General features: G+C 37.2%; 4 protein-coding genes and 1 long non-coding RNA gene across 6 annotated transcripts; 1 reads left to right on the forward strand and 4 right to left on the reverse strand.

Annotated features, from left to right (window-relative positions):
- Nucleotides 1-939: 939 nt before the first annotated feature.
- On the reverse strand, nt 940-5,291 carry LOC137739177 (26S proteasome non-ATPase regulatory subunit 4 homolog). Its single transcript, XM_068478715.1, has 10 exons — nt 5,180-5,291; nt 4,913-5,026; nt 4,426-4,531; nt 4,124-4,238; nt 3,827-4,036; nt 3,026-3,338; nt 2,649-2,766; nt 2,169-2,272; nt 1,987-2,055; nt 940-1,351 (listed from the first exon to the last, which is right to left on the reverse strand). Exons 1-10 carry the CDS (start codon nt 5,189-5,191, stop codon nt 1,301-1,303), a joined length of 1,212 nt encoding a protein of 403 aa, XP_068334816.1. The 5' UTR covers nt 5,192-5,291; the 3' UTR covers nt 940-1,300.
- A 1,181-nt stretch (nt 5,292-6,472) lies between these two features.
- LOC137735898 (thiosulfate sulfurtransferase 18-like) lies at nt 6,473-8,126 on the reverse strand. The gene is made up of 6 exons (XM_068475253.1): nt 7,974-8,126; nt 7,791-7,871; nt 7,358-7,437; nt 7,207-7,277; nt 7,050-7,103; nt 6,473-6,792 (listed from the first exon to the last, which is right to left on the reverse strand). The coding sequence occupies exons 1-6, from the start codon at nt 7,988-7,990 to the stop codon at nt 6,628-6,630; spliced, it is 468 nt and encodes a 155-aa protein (XP_068331354.1). The 5' UTR covers nt 7,991-8,126; the 3' UTR covers nt 6,473-6,627.
- Nucleotides 8,127-10,742: 2,616 nt separating this feature from the next.
- LOC137732174 (uncharacterized) lies at nt 10,743-11,740 on the reverse strand. The gene is made up of 3 exons (XR_011068313.1): nt 11,660-11,740; nt 11,393-11,547; nt 10,743-10,964 (listed from the first exon to the last, which is right to left on the reverse strand). It is a non-coding gene; the product is annotated as an uncharacterized lncRNA (long non-coding RNA).
- Nucleotides 11,741-12,006: 266 nt separating this feature from the next.
- On the forward strand, nt 12,007-15,289 carry LOC137709946 (rRNA (cytosine-C(5))-methyltransferase NOP2C-like). 2 transcript variants are annotated; one of them, XM_068448923.1, is made up of 9 exons: nt 12,007-12,198; nt 12,484-12,628; nt 12,747-12,837; nt 13,203-13,400; nt 13,524-13,753; nt 13,932-14,063; nt 14,308-14,375; nt 14,470-14,531; nt 14,952-15,289. In XM_068448923.1, the coding sequence occupies exons 1-9, from the start codon at nt 12,077-12,079 to the stop codon at nt 15,083-15,085; spliced, it is 1,182 nt and encodes a 393-aa protein (XP_068305024.1). In that variant the 5' UTR covers nt 12,007-12,076; the 3' UTR covers nt 15,086-15,289. The 2 variants fall into 2 exon arrangements, with proteins under 2 accessions (XP_068305024.1, XP_068305029.1); XM_068448928.1 differs by having other exon boundaries at nt 13,287-13,400.
- Nucleotides 15,290-19,127: 3,838 nt separating this feature from the next.
- LOC137709700 (thaumatin-like protein 1) lies at nt 19,128-20,849 on the reverse strand. Its single transcript, XM_068448685.1, has 3 exons — nt 20,492-20,849; nt 19,672-20,344; nt 19,128-19,527 (listed from the first exon to the last, which is right to left on the reverse strand). Exons 1-3 carry the CDS (start codon nt 20,574-20,576, stop codon nt 19,326-19,328), a joined length of 960 nt encoding a protein of 319 aa, XP_068304786.1. The 5' UTR covers nt 20,577-20,849; the 3' UTR covers nt 19,128-19,325.
- Nucleotides 20,850-21,658: the final 809 nt, after the last annotated feature.

Genomic DNA, 21,658 nt, shown 5'->3' on the forward strand with positions numbered 1-21,658 from the left:
TAAAAAGGAACATAACCGCCGCCACCGACCTACCTACACAAACACCCCACGACCAAAACAACCACTAGCCGAAAACCCAACTCCAAAGCTTCCACCTTTCTCATTTTCGAAGCCCGAAAGCAGGTTTTCGCTCTTCCGGGAGGGGAGGGGCAGGGGGCGGGGCAGCGGCGGCGGGGTGGGGGGAATGGCCCGAATGGGGCTCCATTTGTGCGAGCTTGACAAAACTTATGACATTTTAAGATATCAAATTTTAAAGTAAATTGTAGTAATGGTCTCTCAACTTTAACCTAATTGGAGTAATGGTCACTCAACTCATCAAAACATGCAGCTATAGTCAATTTCGTCAACTCTCTTAGAACTTCCGTCAAAATGAATAACATATCATGCACGTGAGGCTGAATCAATGGGCAAATATGAAAATCAAATAAGAAAAATTGTATCAATGGTCCATCAACTTTAATCCAACTTTCTAACAAAACTCAAATTGACATAATTCTGACGAAGTTGACAAAAACGACCATAGATGCACGTTTTTATGAGTTTGAGACCAATGGTAATGAATTTTAATTGAAAGATCTTTGTTCCAATTTGATTAATGTTAAAGGACATTGCTACAATTTTCTTCAAATTTTAACAGCGGAATCTGGGGACTGGGAGTCGTTTCAACGAGTGGGTGAATTGTAAACGGCTACAGATCGTCCTTAGCTAAATACTCAAATGTATAAAATCATGAGCTATAATTAAAATAAAGGGAGTTTTAACGAAAAGCTCACGGTACTGTTCACTTTAACGAAAAACCACATTTTTACACTAAAAAATCAATTCTGATACTATTCACTTTACCCTTTATTTTGTCTTTATCATTAAAATTCAAAGTTTTTAAGCCTTTTTCATTAGTTTCCCTTAAAATAAAATGTAAAAAATTGACACACTAGTTGATACTCTAATAAAAATGAGTTCCATATTACAAACCAGGTTGGTAACAATACAAATATCAATTCGACGCAAGATACATTTCAATGTTGCACATTTTTTGCTGGAACGCCATCAGTTTATCTGAAGCCGTCCCAAGCAAATATGATAAAGATCAATGTAATGGTGTAAAAACGGAGCCTTCTGACCTGGCGAACAAACATCGATCCAAAGTTCAATCGTAATCCGAGTAGGGGGACGATCACTGAACGTGGGAGAGATTTGCTGCCCAATTAGAGGCATCTTTCAGCACAAGTTGGCAACAGACATGAACTGGGTGAATTCAGCAAACGAAACCTGCCTTTGAAAAGACAACTCCAGACATGCATCATTTCTCCTCCTCTTTTGGTGGTTTGTCTTCGTTCTTCTTCTGATCAGGCTTAGAAGAACAAACAAAATCAAATCAGCAAATGACAGGAACGAGTATAATTTAATCACACAAGTAAATCCAGGAAAAAGAAATCACATTATGTTAGGAAAGGATACAGAACTTCGTGTTAGGTGTGCAACTCAAGAATGATTTTTCAGCCTAGACCCGACGCCTAGGTGATCTAGTTGAGCATCTTTGACAGATGTTGTGTATAGTCCGCACTTAAAGTTTAATTGAGGCTATTTCAAGAGGCCTAAAGATTGAAGCACTAAAGCACTTGAGGATGATATAGAGCTAGATGTGGTTACTATAGGGGTCCAAAAGAAGCCGGGATAATGTTACATCTCTTGATATGGATCAAGCCTGTAGCTGACCTAACTTGTTCACAAATTCCACTAAAGCATAAGCACTCAGTTGGATACACAGATAAAAACGCTAAGAAAAGTACCGCTCATCTTAATGTTCCTAGAGTGCCTCAGTAACTGTGAATGACATATATTTATATTCATTTTGGCTGGAGCATAATATTAGCACTCACCAGTTGCGATCTTTTCAAAGTTAAATAACAAGTTGAGCCTAGATTAATTGGACTAATACTATTTTCTCCCATTCATAAAACATAATCGGAAGTTTGATAATCTCACCTCTGACTGGTTTTGCATTGAAGCAAGCAAATCTTTAACTGAAGGATCATTTGGGTCAACCCCTGGAAGCTGCAAGAAACATTTAAATGTCATGTGATCAATTCACTAGAAGAGATACTTTTATACTGCATTTCTCCTCTGGGGAAGGAAAGAAAAAAAAAGGGGGAATGTTGTTGAAATACCGAGGCAAGGATGGAAGACACAAAAGACTGATCGGCCAGTAATTTACTCATATCCTTCTCGCTACCAGAATCTTTTCCCCCTTCCTGAACAGACATTTGAAGAGCTGCAAGCACCAAATATCAGGAATTAAAGCTGAATGCTTATTTTGATAACGGAAATGATAGTGGTAAATTACAGAATATACGACAGAAGAGTACTATATTAATTAAATTAACCAAAGCAGTTCTGTCACATGCTCAGAATTTCAGGATTTCTGCCAGTTGTTAAATGGTGCATACACAACACATTTTTCAGAAGCAAAATAACTCCAAAACGAGCAGCACATGCTTATTAGTAAATGGTTAAAGCTTCCCATTTTCTGCAATAGCACCTTACTCTAGATTCCTAGTCCAACCAATGAGAAATTACAACAAACTAACATTTTTCTTCAACCTATGCACCCATACATGAATGGAGTATGGTAAAATATAAAAACTCACCAAGAGCCAACTCTGGATCAGTTGCCTTGGACATATCTGTGTCTCGAATATCATCGCTGGAGGCAGGTTCATCCATCGACATTGCAAGGGCCTGTTGTAGCAGGGCATTCTCATCATCCTGTTGTCAGTTTATGGTCAGTTAACATAGCACATGATGAGTTCTCTTTCATGCTAAGGAAAAAACAAAAGATAAGGCATAACAAAGAAATAAAGACATTTAAAATAACCCAAGAACAGAATCAATCAGAGCTCATGGGTTCTAGCAAACTTCATGGTATGTTAGGCAATAGAACATATTTTTCTTGTAATGCTACACCCTCACTGACCACCTTATTAAAAATAAATAAAAAACAAGAAAATAAAGAAAGGGCACCCACCATGAAATCACTACTCTTATTCTCAGCTTCAGAAGTTCCAACACTGGCACGATCAGTCATCGTTGCATCTTGTGAGCTGGATTGCCCCTCCCCTCCTTTTTCCTGTTTGGCAGCATCCTCGGATGCCTTTTTAGCAGCTGCTTCTTGTCTGGCCCTCTCTTCTTCCATTGAAACTCTAAGAGCAAGGGCAAGCTCAGGATCCAGGTTTGGATCCACGCCGAAATCAAAACCAGAGACACCACCTGCGGCAGCAGCTGCTGCTGCTGCGGCAAAACCACTCCCGCCTTCCCCATCTCCGGTGAAGATAGGTGTACTGCCACAACAGAAAAGAAAACATAGATAAAAAATTCCAAGGGTAAAGTTCACCAATCCTCCATGAACCGTATTTCGTAACCTATATTAGTTTTTCCTATATTAGTTTTTGAAGTTCAAAATTCGACACTCAAACCCCTAAATGACACTGATTTTTTCATTCATTCAACTCCTAACTCTTGAACCAAGGTGGCCTATAACTAAGTGCTAAAGTACCACTGAATTCACCACTTTGCTATAAAATATCAACAAAAGTCAAGTTTTGGACCAACTAAACAAAAAGTTTGTTAACTAGAAGATTAAGTGTTACATTTACGGATTTTATAAAAAGTGTCATATTAAAAGTTTTTTTTTTTTCAAATAAAAGAGTGTCATGTTTAAAGTTCAGGGTGCTAATATGAGACCCAAGTACAGTTCAGGGGTATTCACTCAACTTTTAAGGATTAAAACTTAACGATTTTGAGGAAGCAATAAAAAAAAAAAACTGACCTTATAAGTACATCAGAAAGAGCACTTGGACCTGCTGGTACATGAACAATGTGGCTGGTGTCATTATTGTTCACAGCAGCAAGTAGTGCTTCTAGCTTCTCTGTCTTAGCTTCATCTTCTTCACCAAAATTGACAATATCAAGGGCCACACTGTTCTTCTTTAACTTCCTTCCAATCATCTCTAAAAGCGTTTTGTCATGTTTGACAGTACTGAAACACACATAAGTCAAAATGATCAATATGTAAGTAACTAGCAAATACCCAAATGAAAAGAAAAGCATGGCTTGGATTATGAACCTTCCAGCGAACACAATAATTCTCTGTTGCTGTTTCTTATTTTGGCGATGCTTGAGAGCCAATTGAGCCACCTGAATACCAGCAGCCAGGTTCATCTCACCACCTATTTCTAAACCTAGATTTTCAAAAGGGGTCAAAATATCAATGAATGCATTCTATTATAGATAACAAGCAAGACTCACTAAAAATGAGAATGAGGATGTAGTCAATAAGGAGTCGAAGACTTGCACTACATTAAAACGTTCAAAACTACAATAACAATACAAACCATACGTGGGAGAAATTAAAGTAAAAGCACTTACCATGCATGCATGCCAGAATCTTGCCAAGATCACTGGTTGGAGTGACCAAAACACGAACACCTTTTCCTGCCATGGTGAGAATTCCTACTGTATTCTCCGGATTAGACTGTAGACAAAAACCATATGACTTCACTTCAGATTGAAAACCAAGAAGCAACCATTACGATCATATATCTGAACAACAACAAATACCCAACCACAAAAAGCTCCTATCTTTCCCTCTCTAGAAGCAATGAACGCACCAGAACACAGTCAAATGACAATCTACCAATATGTTAAACAACAGAACGCAATTCAAATCCCAAAAGTTACATAATTCCAATGAAGCAATGTTTAGTGGGAGATTATAATCAACTAATGCAAATAAGCTGAGCTCAACCCGCTAAGGCATTCGAAGTTTTACTATCCTATCTCGAACTACCCAACAACCAAACAAACAATTACGGAAATAAATAGCAATACACAATTAGTAATCATAAATCTTTACGTGGGTTTTAGCGCCGCAAATCAGATTAACAGCATCGGCCTGAGCTTGAAACCTGGACGGAGCGTAATCGCCGTTCCGCATCCATTCCGAATTATCAATGCAGATCATTGTCGCCTGTCCAGCAAAGCAACCCGAACAATATACGAACAAAATAACCAAAATTAAAACCCTAATTCGCGAGAAAGACGAAGAATTTGGGGAATTTGAACTTGCAGTGCAGAAATTAATCGAGGTCGTGGAGGGAAATTAGGGTTTCGGAACTCTTACCTCGAGCACCATGGTTGCAGATTGCGGAGAAAGATCGAGACAGATTGATCGAGAAGAAAATAAAAGTGAGAAGTTCCTCTCCTGTGAGTTCTAATTATAATTTTGTATTTCTCTTTATCAGGTGCAGACCAGGATTTTCGAGCGAAAGCTGTACAGAAAATTCTCCCAATGACATGCTGCCACGTAAGGTTTGAGTCCCTGGTATGGCCTAAAGAGGAAATTAAATGGCCTAAACAGAAAATTATAGCAATGGTACTTTAACTTTAACTAAATTGGAGTAATGATCACTCAACTAAAATTCATGAACATTTGTTTCTTAATTCATCAAAACCTGCAACTATGGTCTTTTTCGTCAACTTTAATAGAACTTTTTTCAAAATGAATCATTTGACACGCACGTCAAGTTGAATCAATGAGCAAATATGAAAAAACAAAATGAGAAAATTGTAGTAATGGTCCCTCATCTTTAACCAAGATCAATGGTTTCTCAATTTTAACCCAATTGGAGAAATGGTCACTCAATTTTAACCCAATTGTAGTAATGATCATTCCAACATAACTCATTTTGACGGATTTATGACAGAGTTGACGAAATTGACCATAAGTGCATGTTTTGATAAATTAAAGGATCGATAGTCATGAATTTTTAGTTAAGAAACTAATGTTCCAATTAAGTTAAAATTAAAGAACATGCTGTAATTTTTTCGGCCTACGAAAGTCTTTTGCATGGATACTGGATTGTATTAAGCTCAAGCCCGTCTATGTCCGACATTATTCTTCTGGGCCAGGTGCTTCTCTAATACTGTACAAACTGAACTGTGCCGCACCTGACACTTCAATTTTTTTCAATTTTGAGGTTTGAAACCGAACCAAGAGCTGAGATATCTTATCCTTATAATCTGGATCAAGACTCGCCTAGAGCTGAAAGATCTTATCCTCTTCAGCTCGTTTCAACGTACTTTTGAGATATCCCAGATGTTGAATGAAGGGTTTGCCGTTTCGACAGCTTGCTGCAATGGTAAGACATGGAACTTTCTATGAAGAGTCATCCGTTGGAATTCCACTTTCCGTAGCTTAAATGAATTCAACGTAGATTATCCTATCGTTTGTCAATAAAAAGAACTGCAGTTCGAGTCAACAGAATGTTTGCATACTTGTGAATTCATACATTTAATCTAGGAAGGTATTCAATTCAATGTAATCATGGCCGCCTTTGATATTTTAGAGCTTCGTATATTCTTTTTTTTCTTTTCAAAGTTTAACTAAGGTTCAACGCCGGAATAAGAAGATGAGAGTCAAATTTTCGTCAATATTTGCAATTACGTAACCATGATTTTATTCCCCTTCCTCATACTTGGAAGTGATACATTCTTCCTCAAGTACATGCCATACACTATCCACACAGAAAATCAGAGTACAGATATAGATATTACTTGCCACCCAAGAAATTAGAGCTCTGCTTCTGTTCCCTTCTGCTGGTCCACATCTTCTTCCTTTTTTGGTAGCTCATCTTCTGGCTTTTTCTGGTCAGCGTCTTCCGGCTTAGTAACAGGAAAATTATGCTCGACCCAAGCAAGATATCCTCCTCCCATGTTGCTCACATGCTCGAAACCCTATCATTTCATTGACAATCTTCTAAGAATTTGATAGAAATGAAAGAACAAACATGAACACGGTGAAAGGTGGGATCATATGCACAAATAAAACCGGTTACAAACTTTTACTAAAAACATAAAGTCGGGGGACACCAAACCGTGGTTTTTATAAGGCTTATAGTCGGTTTAGTGATCCCCAATTCTATTTTTTTTATTAAACATCTGTAATCGGTTCTAAAATATGCACAAATCGAAACAGATTTGAGAATACGAACAGCAGCCTGAAGATCAGCAGTTGCATAAAGGGACCTGACACCACTTTGACAACCCTGTAAATATAATATCAGTAAGATATTTACCAGAAATATGTTCTTGATTCTTAGTAAAACTCTACAAGATAAACCATGAAAGTTGACAGTAAAAAAAAAATACCACAACAAGAAGGTCATCTTTTTTGCAAGCAGATGAAACCTCTTCCAAAAACTGGGGATTTTTTACCCTTCCTAGGTAAAAGAAGACATGAAATTCATTACTTTCAAGGTAAATACGAATAAAAAGTAGTGAAAACAGAAGTTACAGCCACCTTCAGGTGTATTGAACATGTAAGGAATGTTCAAAATCTTCTTTACATCCACATGCCCTTTCTTGTACTCCTCCTCCGTCCTATCACAAATAACATAAATTAAAAACCCAATTGAAAAGTTTGAACTTAGGCCATTTGTGTTTGTTTGTGTAGGAAGTCCTTCTGCTCATAAACGCTTTTACCATAAGTGCACTATTAGAAACACGTTGAAATTTCTATTAAAATTCAAGTAATCCTAGTAAAGCAATTGGAAGTACTTATAGAGAACGCGCTCCTTCGTAACACTTTTAAGTATGCAGGAGAGTTTCTAGTTGTCAGAAAACGCTTTTAACTCTTATAGAAGCAGTCCGTAACGTGCCGTTGCTCTCATAAAGTTCACTAATTTGAGAGAAAAAAAAAAAGGAAAAAATAAACCGGAAAGAGAGTTCTTTACCTAACTTCCAAATAACCATAGCCAGATTCGAGCAGATGTTTGGCTTCTTGAACATCAACGGTGACAACCTCCGATCCCGAGCTGCAACATAACAGAACAACACCCAGCAAACCCAATATAAGAATTTTGGAAAAATAAAATTTAGAAATTAATTTTACTGCAAATCTGGATAGAAAAAGTCACCTTCCAAAAGAACCCATGAGGAAGAACTGCTGTTATATAAGTAGCTCTGGTTTTTGTGAGATCTGGTGGCTGTCTGGTTAATTTTCCCGGAAAAACCAGCTGAGGATAGAAAATGTGGGGTGAGAGGAATTTAGTGCTGCTGTGGTAGTTCATTTTTTTGTGGGGAAGAGTGCCTATAGATAGGGAGTTAGCTAATTGCAGTTCCAGTCACGTAGGGCCACATTACATCTTGCCACCCAAGGATGAGAACCCACCTTTGATGTGAACTTGACCCAATTCATGGCTTATGTACAAAAGTGGGTTATGTCTGTTAACACCTTATGATAAATTCTTTGTACATAATGTCCGTTCTTTTTTAAACGGACAACTAAAATTTGAAAGAGATTAGTTAATCAATAATTAAAATCCGAGTTTGAAAAAGGTTAGTAGAAATGAGATTTTCTTAACATCATTTGGTATCACTTGAACTTAAAATGTGCTATATTTCTTGAATCTTAATCCTACCAGTCACATTCGATTCTAGAAACATTTTATTTTAATAAGTTATTTTTGTATATGCGTCAAACTGTGATTCACATAATTATTATTAGGAGAAATTATGTTCGCGTCCTTCATATTGCTACTCCATTGATTAAAATCTTATTCATTTTCAATTTTTGATCAAGGTCATTGGTATTAATAACATCATTAATTATTTCAATAATAAAATATTTTTTTTATTTCTAAATATATTCATTTAATGTTAAAAATGTTACAATTAGTATATTTATGACTAAATTTTTTATCATATATTTTTTTTGTTTTAGTTTGTACTCATTTTTAATTTGTAATTCTTTTTTTAACTTGTACCAATTTTCTTTTAAGTTTTAATTTGTACCCATATATTAATTTCTTTTTGTGCCCATATTTTTTAGAGTTTATTTGTATTTGTACCCATATATATATTTTTTATTTGTACTTTTTATTTTGCTAAATGTACCCATGCTAATTATATGTACTCATTCATGTAAAACTTTTTGATCTTAAAATGTACTCATTCTTAAATATACCAATTTGTTATATGTAAAATGTAACCTTTTTTATTATATATATATATATATATATATATATATATATATATATATATATAATCTATTCAATTTTTTTCTAATCCATTTTTAAACTTATATGGGTACATTCTTTTTTCCTTGATTTTAAAATATATCCATGTCAAGTTTAATCAAAGAAAATTATTAATGTTATTAAGCCTAATATCTTTTTTTTTCTTTTTTTCTTTGTGATGTTGAAGAATGTACCCATGTTTTGATACAATAAATTTTTTGGTTAATTTTGATGAATGTACCCATGTTTATATATATACACACAATAGTATATTTATATTTTAATATTTTTAATCCCACAAATTATGGTTTTTTTATTTAAAATCTCATTTATATAAACAACTAAAATTTCTAATTTTTAATTTAAAAAATATAGTAAAGTACATAGAAATAAATTGTCACATTAATTTCAGGGACCTCGATCAAAAATTAAAATCCAACAAGGTTTCAATCAAAGAATAGTCATAACTAAGGACCGCATACAAAATCTCCCTTATTATTATTTATTGTAATATAATTATACAGTTATTCAACCAACATGCTTGAGAATCATTTTTTTTTTTTCACAAACGATAGACTTAGTGAGTTAAATTGTTAGTTGTTGGAGGAGAGGAGAAACGCTTGAGATCAACCCTGCAACAAGGTGCACATGCATCTTTGCTTTGCGCTACTTCCGTAAAGTGCCATCTTCAAAGATGGAGTTGGCCTTTGTGCAATCCACATCCACATCCACATCCACTAATCACTATCTAAATTACATCAAAGTCGACTTATACACTAGATACATTTACACCTAAATTATATAATCCTACTGTGTAATCCATTCAAGAGCAATGGGGCAAAAGACACCTGAGCTTCAAGCAACACATGCGGATTTGCAGAGGATCATTAAACTTTTTGTCCCTGTTTGCTGAGCTGGTGATTCATACGAACGGATTTGCGTAGGAGAGTGCCGATCAATCTTTGTATTCAAGTTGCGTTGAAGACTTACGCTTTCACGGAAACTTTGAAACAGCAGCTGTTACGGGTATTTTCATGGCAGTGCAGACAGATATCATCCTTATGTCTCTTCAATCCACGCGATGGAACACATTCGGGTGGAGTTATGGATGTTCACAATAAACAGGAGGAACACTGAAAAGAAACCATAGCACAACGTTGGATGTAAGTATAGCAATGTTGTTAATGACAGAACAAGCCTCACAGACTCAAAGGTAATAGAAAAAAGAGCATGCTTTAGGCGAGGATCATGACTAGCAAGCATTTGAAAACCGAAGGGAATTGCTGATATAGATTTGAAAATAATTTTTGCTTTGATTTTGACATCTGATTCACCAAAATGGCCGATGAAATGGTCAACTGGCAACAGAGACACGGGCGTGACCAATTCCGGCCACTCTAAACCGACATTCCATCTCGTTCACAAAAAGGTTATTCATCCTTTTGCGGAAATACGAGGTTCAAAACAAATTCAAACTTCAAAATAACTAATCTCGATACCTTCAAAGTCATATTTTCCATTCACTAATTGTATAACCAGGATTTTCTCTTGATCTGCAAGAAGAGAGTACCCAAAATTTCAGTATAATAATAACTACATATGAAACGAGCAAGGAAAATGTAAAAGAAGCAAACAGAAATTTCAAGGGACACGGTTACTCACTGTGAACCAATTTTTCTTTCCTATCATCATAAACAATCACAGCATGAAATCCAGCATTTTGAGCGTGTTGCACTTTATCCTCGAAAGGGCATTCACCTCTTTCTACTAAAGCAAACCTCGTTATATCGGTTTCACTTGCTTGAAGACCATTGCGTAGAGGCGAGCAGGCATGCAAAGGGTCGGACACAAGCAAAACTCCACATATTTCAGAGCTACTGACAGCACCAGCTATCACAGTATTCAGATTTCAATGATTAGTAAAAGCATTTAGTCGAAAAGCGAATTAAGTCCAAATATAATCCTGAAAGTAAAGGGATAATATGATTTTGTTGTTTCATTTAGAGCCCGTTCGACAACCATTTCAGTTTTTTTACTTTCCGAAAACTTGTTTGGCAACATTTTCTAGTTTTCAATTTTCAACTGAAATTTGAAAGCTACTTCGCGAGTCTTCAAATTTTGGTTTTGCTAAACTGGAAACAGTTGCCAAACTGAAAACGAAATGGTTATCCAACACCTTAGCTTGACCAAAACCCCAAAAATCGAAATTCATTTAATTCAAATCGAAAGCTGATGGCAGCTGAAGAAAACAAAAGGAAGGAAATTTATTAGACTAGTTATCCCATATTTTCTCAGCAACCAAACAGCAAAAGAGTTACCAAATTTGGCGGGAAGGTCGGCGACAAGAATTCCAGATGGTTGGAGAACAACATTAGCAGTGCTTAGTTGGAGAAGGAAAAAGCAAGCAATCACAGAGAATCCCACTACAGCTTGCCCCATCTTCCTCTCTCTCTCTCTCTCAGCTCCAAATTACCTAAATTAAACACAAAATTAATTAAAAAATTAATCAAAATTTAGTTTAAGCAATTAGTGATTAAATAAACCAAAAATTGAAAGCAAAAATAGAAAATAAGCAAAGGGCATACCGATTCAGTGAGCTTACGAGATTAGCGAGACTGAAAAACCTCAGAATCAGATGGAGAGCTGAAAAATGCCAAAGTTTCCAACCTGTCAACGGTATTTTTTTTAAGAAATTTTAACGAAAAACTTTCGATACTGTTTATTTTAACGAAAAATCATATCTTTATATTAAAAAATTAATTTTAATACTATTTACTTTATCATTTATTTTTTCCTTACAATTAAAATTCAAAGTTTTCAAAACCGTTTTCATTGGTTTGTATTTTTTCTAATTTATTTGATCCATACGGTGCCGTTTCGAGTTTTAACCTAAAGCGCCGCGTTTGATCAGTAACCGTTAAGCCGCCAGAGTTGAAAATGCTTTGGTTTTCAGCACTGATTTGATTTATTTGTTGAAGCTTTTGAATCTGTCTGCGAATTTCATGGAAGAAGAAGAAGAAGCTTCGAAGCCGGCGCTGCCGGACGCCTTCCTCGATTTTCTGAAGGAGAACGGGTTGGACCCTTCCATTTATTCCGAGAGCCACTCTACCCCTCGTTACATAAGGTACTAGTAATCCTCTCAATGAATTTTTTTCGGGAGAATGTGAACTAATTTAACTGGTTACGAGTTTTTAATAAAAATTTAGAATGGGATGAATATTAAACGGACAATAAATTATATATAAATTATAATTTAGTATTTTTGTAGTATTTTTAATGTTTTGGTTTAATTTTTTATTAAAAGTTTGGAACTTTGTTGATTTGTGCATGTTTACCCTGCTATTTTTTGTTTGTGTTTTTGTAATGGAAGAATTGGGTTTTGATGGGTTTTGTTTGTTTTGGCTTGAAGGTTAAAGCCTGGTTTGGAAGCTCGAATCGAAGAGATTGAAGCTGAGATCAAGTGGAAGCTTGAAGAAGTGGAATGGTTGCCTGGATTTTATGCTCTTCCGCCGGATGTACAGATTGCTAACTCAAATGCTTACCGGGAAGGGAAGGTGAGGGGGAAAATTGAGCATTTGCGGTGTTTTTTATTTTACCTTATGTGGCAAGAAAAAGTCCCCGAGTTTTGATTTCGAGATTTTGTGTTTGTGTTTGTTTGATTTGGATTTTTAGATATATGGAATCGACGCAGCTTCTGGTGCTGCTGTTTCAGCATTGGATATCTCAGCTGGAGATCATGTTCTTGACCTTTGTGCTGCTCCTGGTAAGTGGTTTCTGGTTCCTGTTTGTTACTATTATATATTGCATTGAATTGGAGTGAATGATTTTGTATATGTTGCAGGATGAGAAAATGCAACTAATTCTTTAGCTGCTATCGTTAAGTAATTATGTAATCTGATTCTAAAACATGAATAGTAGCGAAATTGCAAAAACAACTGTAGAAGTTTGTTAAATTTTATAAAATGGCAAGAAAAACAAAGAGATAGTTACCGTCTATAGTTTCAGAAGCATCCGTACAAACTGTATTTGACAACCTTCGTGTGAGAACAGCAGATTCAGTTGCACTGATGACTTTCATTTTCTGAAAATTGCTCACCATGTTTTCTCCCGTGTATATTTTGGCATTAGGTGCTAAGCTTTGTATGATATCCGACCTTCTTGGTGATTCGGGTTCTGTAACTGGTGTTGATGTTTCAAGCCATCGTTTAGCAGCCTGTAGGACAATGTTGCAGAAATATGCATTGGGCAATCGCTGCCGACTATTTGTTGCTGATGGGACAAATTTTTCCCTCATACCCAGGAGAGTTCATTCAGATCCAAAATCATGTAACTGATCTGAATCCACATACACCTGAAGCTTCATATGCGATACAGTGACATCTTTGAGAATGCTATTTATGGGCATATTGTTGTTGTTAATATGTTATCATTCTATCTAGAATCTTGCAGGTGAATCTGCTTTGGAAGAGAATTTGACATTCAAGGAGTGGACATCTAGGAGACCATGGAAAGAAAGGAAACAAGCAGCTAGGATAAGAAAAAGTGATGCCGTGCGGTCAGGGAATCAACTTCCAGACCTCATTTATTATGGCTGCCACTCTGGTGTGGTTGGACTGACTAAAAGTGAATTATACCAAACTTTTCGTGACGACGAATATTTGAGCTATGGCTATGACAAGGTAATACCGCATTTTGGTTCTTTATTTAAACCCCTTTACAGATCTCTGCACTCTCTATTTCCTTACGTTTTTGGACAATTACTAACACCCTTTCAATATCAATTATGTTACCTCTTTGTTGTTTAACATCATTTCTAGTTTGGTTGGATTTTGCTAAGTTAGCTGGATGTTTATTCAGGTCCTAGTGGATGCAGAGTGCACACATGATGGATCAATTAAACATGTCCAGAAATTCGAACAGTGGGGCTGGGAAACTCTTCAACGCCGTGTACTGGATGCCGAGAGAAGTGATAGCCTCACTGTGCTTCAGGTATCTGATATCAGTTTCTTTCAAATGTATTTGCGAACCTTGCTACTTTGCTTGTTGTTGAAGTTCCATTAGATGAGGAAACAACATGTCGGTATCAATCCAATGTAGTTTTGTATATGATTATTACTTCGCTATTGTAATTTTTCCCATGTGCATTTCATGGCAGAGCTTCCTTATACATCGTCCCCTTTGACTGATAAAAATGCTTAGTAAAGTGATGACTATATCTGTCTTTGGCTTGCAGTTGAAGCTCCTAACAAATGGTTTTCGCTTGCTAAAAGCTGGGGGGATTCTTGTTTATAGCACTTGCAGGTGCCTTTTGTAGTTTGCTCCTTTTAACTTTTAGTACGTTACGCATAAAGGATATCTGCCTGTAATTTGCTAATTTTCGTTTTTTATTGATTAGTTTGACAGTTGCTCAGAACGAAGATGTGGTAAAGCAGTTTCTCGAGGGACATCCTTGTGCAGGTAAATTAACGGTTTAAGTATTTTACAGCCTGCAATTTATGACTATGGTGACTATTAAATGACCAAGTATCATTTTACCTGTAGCGGAATGGCTAATCAAAATTGGTTTACCTTTCACGATGGTTTAAGTACTTGTGTTTTCATTACCTTTTTCCATAAAGAAACCAGAAAATAATAACTGATCTGTTGAATAATCCTCACCATTATCGGCTCTATTTGTTTGAAAAACTCATAAATCTGTTAATCCCGCACCATCTAACATTATGATCCGAAGTTGTTTCTGCTACATTTTCCTTCTCGAGGTTGCTCTTGCATTTGTAGTTCTTACTCTATAAACAATTCATCATTATATCAGAGTCTAATCATATCATTTTACACTTTTATAGGCTTGTGGTTCACCGGTTCCTTCTTATTCTGCAGAATTGCAGGTGATAGATGCTGCTGAAAATTGGCCTTGCAAGAACGGGCGAGTACCAAATACCCTGCGCTTTGATCCATTGACTTCAAAAACGAGCGGACTGTTTGTCGCAAAGTTCTCGAAATTGACCATTTAATCAAGTTTTTCGTTGTACTACATTTTTTTTTTCCGTTTCCTGAAGCTGCTGATCAATTCCGGCAACCAGTAGGAGAGGAGAGGATCACAATTAACACCAACATATATGCTGTATCTCTTTATATTTCTTTCCAGTAGAAAGAAATCATACAAAAGCAGTGAACATTTCATTCAAGCAAGGCAAATGGCATTGCTGGTTTCTTCCTCTTTTTATGTAAATTTTCATTGATGTAATTTCTCGGAGATTAGCGTAGAATAACCAAACCAATTCGGTTAGACTTTGTCAAGTTAAAAGAGAAATACCATTAGAGCATAGCATCCAGTATCAATCACCCAGACATTGTTATGTTACTATAAGACCTAAACTAAATGAAACTGAACTGTAATTTAATATTAATTTAACTGCTATTTGAGGCTTAAATTGAACCAAATTAGATAACGTTTGGAGGGTGCATTTAGGAAGTTTCGTTTTTTTTTTTTTTCGTTCCCAAAGTTGGTATCCCAGATCATGAAAGGTAGGACTAATCTTTTTACCAAAAAAAAAAGGTCGGACTAATCCCCAATGGGGGCCGAAAAGGCTAAAAACATTTCAACCTACCACATGCCATGAACTTTCGACCAAAAAATCACCCGTGTTTTTGTTAGATTCGTTCCTCGAACCTTAAAGACCAAGAAACAAACATGACTTGAAATTTTACCCGCCATGTAATAACAAGTGGACTTTACCCGCCAAATGATTGGAACGTGTTTGTTTGGTCTATAAACTAGTCAAGACTGAATCTGAATCAGGAGATGTACGTCGCCGGAAATCAGTACAGATTCACCGCTGACGTCTCTCAAAAATAACTAGTCAAACCCAGATTATTGCTACACAAACCCACACACAAGCTCCGATCAAAAAGCCTGGAATCCTTGTTTTTTCGGAATCCAAAACGTCGACGTTTCATATTCTCGTTCAGCGGTCGGAGAAGCAGATGACCAGCGGCGGCAGCGGACACGAAATCGCAGCTCCACCCAGTAAGCACACCCTCAAATTACAAATTTCTTATTGCGTATTTTTGCTCGACTCACGCGGACATGTTCAGGTTTACAAATTATGCCTTGCACTGCTCTTTTGGAAGTTTTTGTTTGCTTGTGAAGTTTCGACATTTTGGTGGCACTCTCAGTGTCCATTTTGCTTCGGCATCAGAAGTTGTAATTTCAGATGGGAATCAGCTGTCAAAAAGATATGGTCGATGCCTTCTTTCCATCTGAAGATATGGAATTTAGACTTGGTTGGTGCTATGGTGTTGTCGCTCATGATACCCCAACTTTGCAGAAGACCACTTTACATTCTTGGATGGATATGGTCGATTCCCTCTTTGTTTATTTTTAGTTATTACTTTACGATGAGTTTGGGAGGTGATTGGTGAGGAAAAGTTGCTTGTTGGTTGCAATTTTTGGTTGACCCGGGGAAACTTAACCTCTTGGTTTTCTTCTCTAGCTGACAAGAGGCACTTGTACGAAGTATGTAACATAAATGCACCGTAATGTGTTGCTAAATCTTTATGCTCTATCTTGTTTATATTCATTAACTTCTCAAATTCTCAAATTCCTGCTGGGAAAAGTGCAGCCCTCTGAAGCTATGTTCTTCGGTCCTAAAAGGGGCGACTCCTTGGACGAGTTCTTAGAGAGAATCAAAGAATGTGGTTTGCGCTTCAGCCAAAGTGTGATATTGCTGCCCCCGCAAATGGTGGTGGATACAGATCCATAGTCACTTAAACACCATATTCCTTCCTTATCATTGCGTAGATCCTCCCTCATTTGTAGCTACCAATTGGAATGGAAAGAACGGCATTACCCATTTTGGTTGATGTAAAACAATTGTGATTTCCTTTTTAAGTCTATAGGTCCTGGCAGATTTATAGTTTACCAATTGTAATGGAAGAATGGGATTTTGCTTTTTTTCCTTATTGATATTAAATACTGTTGATTTCCCTTTTAGCATGTTCTGGGAGGGTGCAATGAAAGTTATAAACTTTCGTCTGAAGATTCCTTATCTTTATTTGAGCATCAAGTCACATATTTAGCTTTAAAAATATAGCCATCCATCACTGAACATTGACATGGACAGTAAAGGACGCTGCGGAACAATGTCAAAAGCGATATACTCTTTGGATCGGTTAAACTAACTTATCATGGAAATGGGAGATTACTTGTTTGCTTTGAAGCTATATGTCACTGCTGGCTCACAGAAAGGAAGAACCCTTGTCTGCATAGTGTCAAGACGACACGTCCCGGATCAAATCCAAAGCTTTTTTAAAGGTGAATCTATCTCTATTCTCCTTGCACTATTGCTTTACGCTGGTTGGTTCCGAGTGCCACTTGTTCATGTGAAATTTTGCCACTTAACTCAAAAACTATACTCAAATTCGCAGTGCACAACTTCTATGAAGAGGTAATAAAAATTTATGAGCGTTGATTGATATGCATGATTCGATAATAGCGTGCAACTTTGGGAATGTTATATTAGCAATTTTATTGTGAATAATACCGTGGCTCTCGTACTCTTGCAGTAACTTAAACTGCTTTCCTCTTGTTAGTTTGATCACTTAAATTTTATCACGAATTAATGTTTTCCTTCTGTTAGTTCCTAACTGTCTTAACTTTCAGCACTGATTAATGCAAGAACGGATTTAAGATGGCGTTACAGGGAAGGGGTGTCCCTTCAGATGGTGATCCCAATATATAGTATTTGATTAAAATATCCATTGCTGGGTTCACCATCACACCGGTAACAAATTATGTTTGCATTTCTGCAGATGGTGATTTTCGCATTCCCATTTTATCCATATGCCCGCCGCGCTCCCTTTTATGTCTGTGCTTTCGTAACTCGGTGAATTCAAAGGAGAATCAAAGAAGAAAAACAAGGAGTGCAGATGGACAAAATGGGTGTGTAAAAATCACCGCTCTGCTGCTTAAGCTTTACCAACAGTGCAGGTGGATTACGAATCGTCGTTGAAAATGGACCAGTCATGATCAGATATCAATCATCTTATCCAAAGGAAAAAGGTGGTTGTTCTCTGTCTTTGTATTGCTTTGCTTTGTGTGGTTTCCCCACTCAAGTTGTTGAAGAATCACCTCTTTGTATACATGTACATCCAGGATGTCGAACTCGAAGGAAATCATCGTCATAGGGCGGCAATTTGGAACATACTTACGTCTGCATTTTTGGGCTTGTTTGCTTATCTTGTTAGTAATCATAACGAGAGAGAAGATGCACCATTCATAATTGCCATTACTGATTGAAATTACATCATTTCTTTTTGGCTTCTTCAGGTATGATGATCAGAATGGGAGACCCCTACACGCACTCCTTTTGCTGTCAATTCATCAATGCTTACTGCGCACGCCTATTCATCGTGCTACACGTTCACATCAAAAAGTGCTTGTGTAAGTGGATTATGTGGTGGTTAGATTACGAGTAATTTTTCTGTGTAATTGTCGCATTATCACAAAAAAGAATGTGGAACCTACAAATAATTGTATACCCCTACTACAAGAAAGTGGTCATGGAAAAAAAATATGTAGGGAAATGAAGCACATTTTTATTTCTAAACAAATGCTTATGTGTCATGCATTAATATACGTATAAATGTTTGCGTAAGTGGATTATGTGGTGGTTAGATTATAAGTAATTCTTTTGTGTGATTGTCACACTATCACAAAAAAGAACGTGAAACCTGCAAATAATTGTAGACCCCTACTAAGAGAAAGTGGTCGTGGTTAAAAAAAAATTCTGTAGGGAAATGAAGCACATTTTTATTTCTAAACAAATGCTTATGCGTCATGCATTAATATATGTATAAGTGCTTGCGTAAGTGGATTATGTGGTCGTTAGATTATGAGTAATTCTTTTATGTGATTGTCGCACTATCACAAAAAAGAACGTGGAACCTACAAATAATTGTAGACCCCTACTAAGAGAAAGTGGTCGTGGTTAAAAAAAAAAAAAATTATGTAGAGAAATGAAGCACATTTTTATTTCTAAACAAATGCTTATGCGTCATGCATTAATATACATATGTGTATGTATCAAACACCGAATATTGTGGGATTTGGACGTGGGTGGTTTACAATTGATTCTCGTCAACTTTCCTTCACTATCCCCACCTTGGCATCTCTCAGTTGCATGTATGTTTCTCTCCTCTTGACAATGCCAAGCAGTCGACCATTTGAGGCAGGATTGGCTACTATAACTGTCAAAATGTGAGAGCCAAAGAGATGACCAAAATCAACATACATTGAAGAGCCATGGAAGTGGAAGGTTGAGTTTTGGTTGAATCTCCAGTGGCCAAATCTGCTAGCAATGAAGAACCTATTGAGTTCGACCCAGAATTTGACCCTGACCCCGACCCTGATTCATCAGTTGTCTGTGGAGACGAATCTCTTGAAGATTTTAGACTGCACAAAAACATATTCCGGAACCAAATCAATGTCAATTACAAGCATATTTTGCAATCGTTAAAGCTGATTAATGTGGATTTAAAATTAATAATCGAATGACAAAACATGTTAAATCGTTTTAAAAAAATTTGAAGCCTTTACCTCGAAGTGAGAGAAGCGCAAAATGTGATCGTATAATCAGCATTCGTACACGTAAATGTACTTGAGGCGTCATCGTAAGCATAGCTGTACGACTTGGGACACGCGGACTTAAACAACTGTGAGTACATGGACGGCTTGCATGTAGACGGTGAACCATACGCGCCGTTGCAACAATACTCCGGACTTCCAAACGCGTCACACGCGCTCTTGCACGCGCCGCCACCTTCGACTTTGAGCTCAGCAGGGCACCTACGGTTGAGGTCCGTAACGCACCCGGTGGACGCGCACGCACCCGATCCCGCACTCCCCTCGACGATCATAGGTAAGTTATAACCGTCAACAAGGCTGACATCATAGAAGTCTTGAGAACCCGAACCGAGTGTGAACTCGGCTAGAGTGGCTGGCGGGGCTGCTCCAGCTCCGTTGCACTCGAGCTCGCCTGAGCCGCAGTCCCCGGTTGAACACGAACCGCGGCCCGAACCGTCGAAGCTGCAGCCAGTTCGGCCCCAGAACCGACCGGACCAGCCAGTAGGGGCCTGGAAAACGCGGGAGCTGCCTTTGGGGAGCTCGAAGCCGGTGCTGTCGAGCTTTTCGCTACCGGAGCTGGCTAGAATTCCCGGCCATACTGTGAAGTCACACTTATTTGTGAACGTGAATGTGGCTGCTGAGACCCCTGCAAACAAAAACAGAAAAATGTATAAAATTATTGATAATTCCATTGAATTACGAAAATGTAATAACAACCCAAGTGGTAAAATTGATCGAATTGTTGAAATTTTGTGTCTTTTTTTTTTTTTTTTTTTTTTTTTTTCTTTTTAACCTCTGGTAATGATTAGAAGAAGGAAGGTGAGGTGGTGAGAAAATGGAGCTGCCATGAGGATTTTGGTCAAATTTGGGGGAATCATCGAGGTTGCAAATTTATTTGTCAATGATTGTTGAAAATCTTAAATGGCAGAGAATGTTGGGTTTTTTCTGACACAGAAACAGAGTCTGCAAATGGCAATTGTTGTGTGAGAAAAAGGAGTGGGAGAAGAGGTGAAGGAGGAGGATGGTGGAGGAGGAAGTGGTGGGAGAGGAGGAGGAGGAAGGCGGAGGGAGTGGTGGGAGAATCTGAATGATCAGCTGAGGGTCTCTATTTGTAAGGAATTGATACACAAAAATGGAAGATGGCAATGTGACTTGTGAGTGTCAGCTATCACCGACTCAGTATCACGGGAAGAATTTATATATATATAAATTTTTATTTTTTTTTAATCGATAAGACGGTGTGCCAATTAGATTTGAGGTTAGTGTTGGGTAAAGATGTCTTTTTATATGGAAATTAGCTGCAGCTTTGCTCGCGTGGCAGCTTATAATTGGCGTACCGTTTTCTTTTGACAGTTGTCAAATTCCCACAAATTCAGTTGGTTAGTTTCCTTTCCTCTCATAATGCGGGGGAAGAACACTACAAAACCAACATTGACGGTAACCAAACATCACCCTGTTGAAGGAGAAGTGACTGCAAAGATGGAAAGCACCTAAACGTTCTCGCACATTTGAGAATTTGATCATGTCCCAAATCTCAAATTTCGAATTTGATTGAGGACGGCCACAAGAATGCTTAATTTTTACTGTGGTACTAATCCTCGTCTTATTCTTAACATTTAATAGGCATGTTGATGCATAAAATCAATGAAAATTTTGAAACAACGTAAAATGTCAAGTTTGTGACATTCGCTCGGTTGTTCCAGTCACTATTGAAGATAAATATGTAAAGAGATAGGAATAAGAAAGCAAACATAAGATGTACGTGGTTCATCCTAAATTTAGCTACGTCCACGGAGTAGAAGAGTTCTCATTAATAATGAAAGGTTTGCACAAATACATAGGTTTAAACATAATCATCATTAGTGAGTTCTAATGACTAGTTTAAGTACAGTAATGACATTAGGGATTAATTGTAGGAGAATGGTCTCCTTTTATAGTTGAGGAGAGCCTTTAGCTTTTG

The sequence above is a fragment of the Pyrus communis genome, chromosome 1, assembly GCF_963583255.1.
Source record: "Pyrus communis chromosome 1, drPyrComm1.1, whole genome shotgun sequence".
Lineage (NCBI taxonomy): Eukaryota > Viridiplantae > Streptophyta > Magnoliopsida > Rosales > Rosaceae > Pyrus > Pyrus communis.

Coding starts and splice junctions, on each gene's coding strand:
- LOC137709946 (XM_068448923.1), top strand. CDS start 12,077: ATGGAAGAAGAAGAAGAAGCTTCGAAGCCGGCGCTGCCGGACGCCTTC. Junction 12,199..12,483: donor TCTACCCCTCGTTACATAAG/GTACTAGTAATC, acceptor TTTGGCTTGAAG/GTTAAAGCCTGGTTTGGAAG. Junction 13,754..13,931: donor TGAGCTATGGCTATGACAAG/GTAATACCGCAT, acceptor ATGTTTATTCAG/GTCCTAGTGGATGCAGAGTG.
- LOC137709700 (XM_068448685.1), bottom strand. CDS start 20,576: ATGATTCCCCCAAATTTGACCAAAATCCTCATGGCAGCTCCATTTTCT. Junction 20,345..20,491: donor TCTTCTAATCATTACCAGAG/GTTAAAAAGAAA, acceptor TTTTGTTTGCAG/GGGTCTCAGCAGCCACATTC. Junction 19,528..19,671: donor TGCGCTTCTCTCACTTCGAG/GTAAAGGCTTCA, acceptor GTTTTTGTGCAG/TCTAAAATCTTCAAGAGATT.
- LOC137739177 (XM_068478715.1), bottom strand. Junction 4,037..4,123: donor ATTATTGTGTTCGCTGGAAG/GTTCATAATCCA, acceptor TGTGTGTTTCAG/TACTGTCAAACATGACAAAA. Junction 2,767..3,025: donor ATAAGAGTAGTGATTTCATG/GTGGGTGCCCTT, acceptor AACTGACAACAG/GATGATGAGAATGCCCTGCT.
- LOC137735898 (XM_068475253.1), bottom strand. Junction 7,278..7,357: donor CATGTTCAATACACCTGAAG/GTGGCTGTAACT, acceptor TCTTTTACCTAG/GAAGGGTAAAAAATCCCCAG. Junction 6,793..7,049: donor CTGCTGATCTTCAGGCTGCT/GTTCGTATTCTC, acceptor ATGAAATGATAG/GGTTTCGAGCATGTGAGCAA.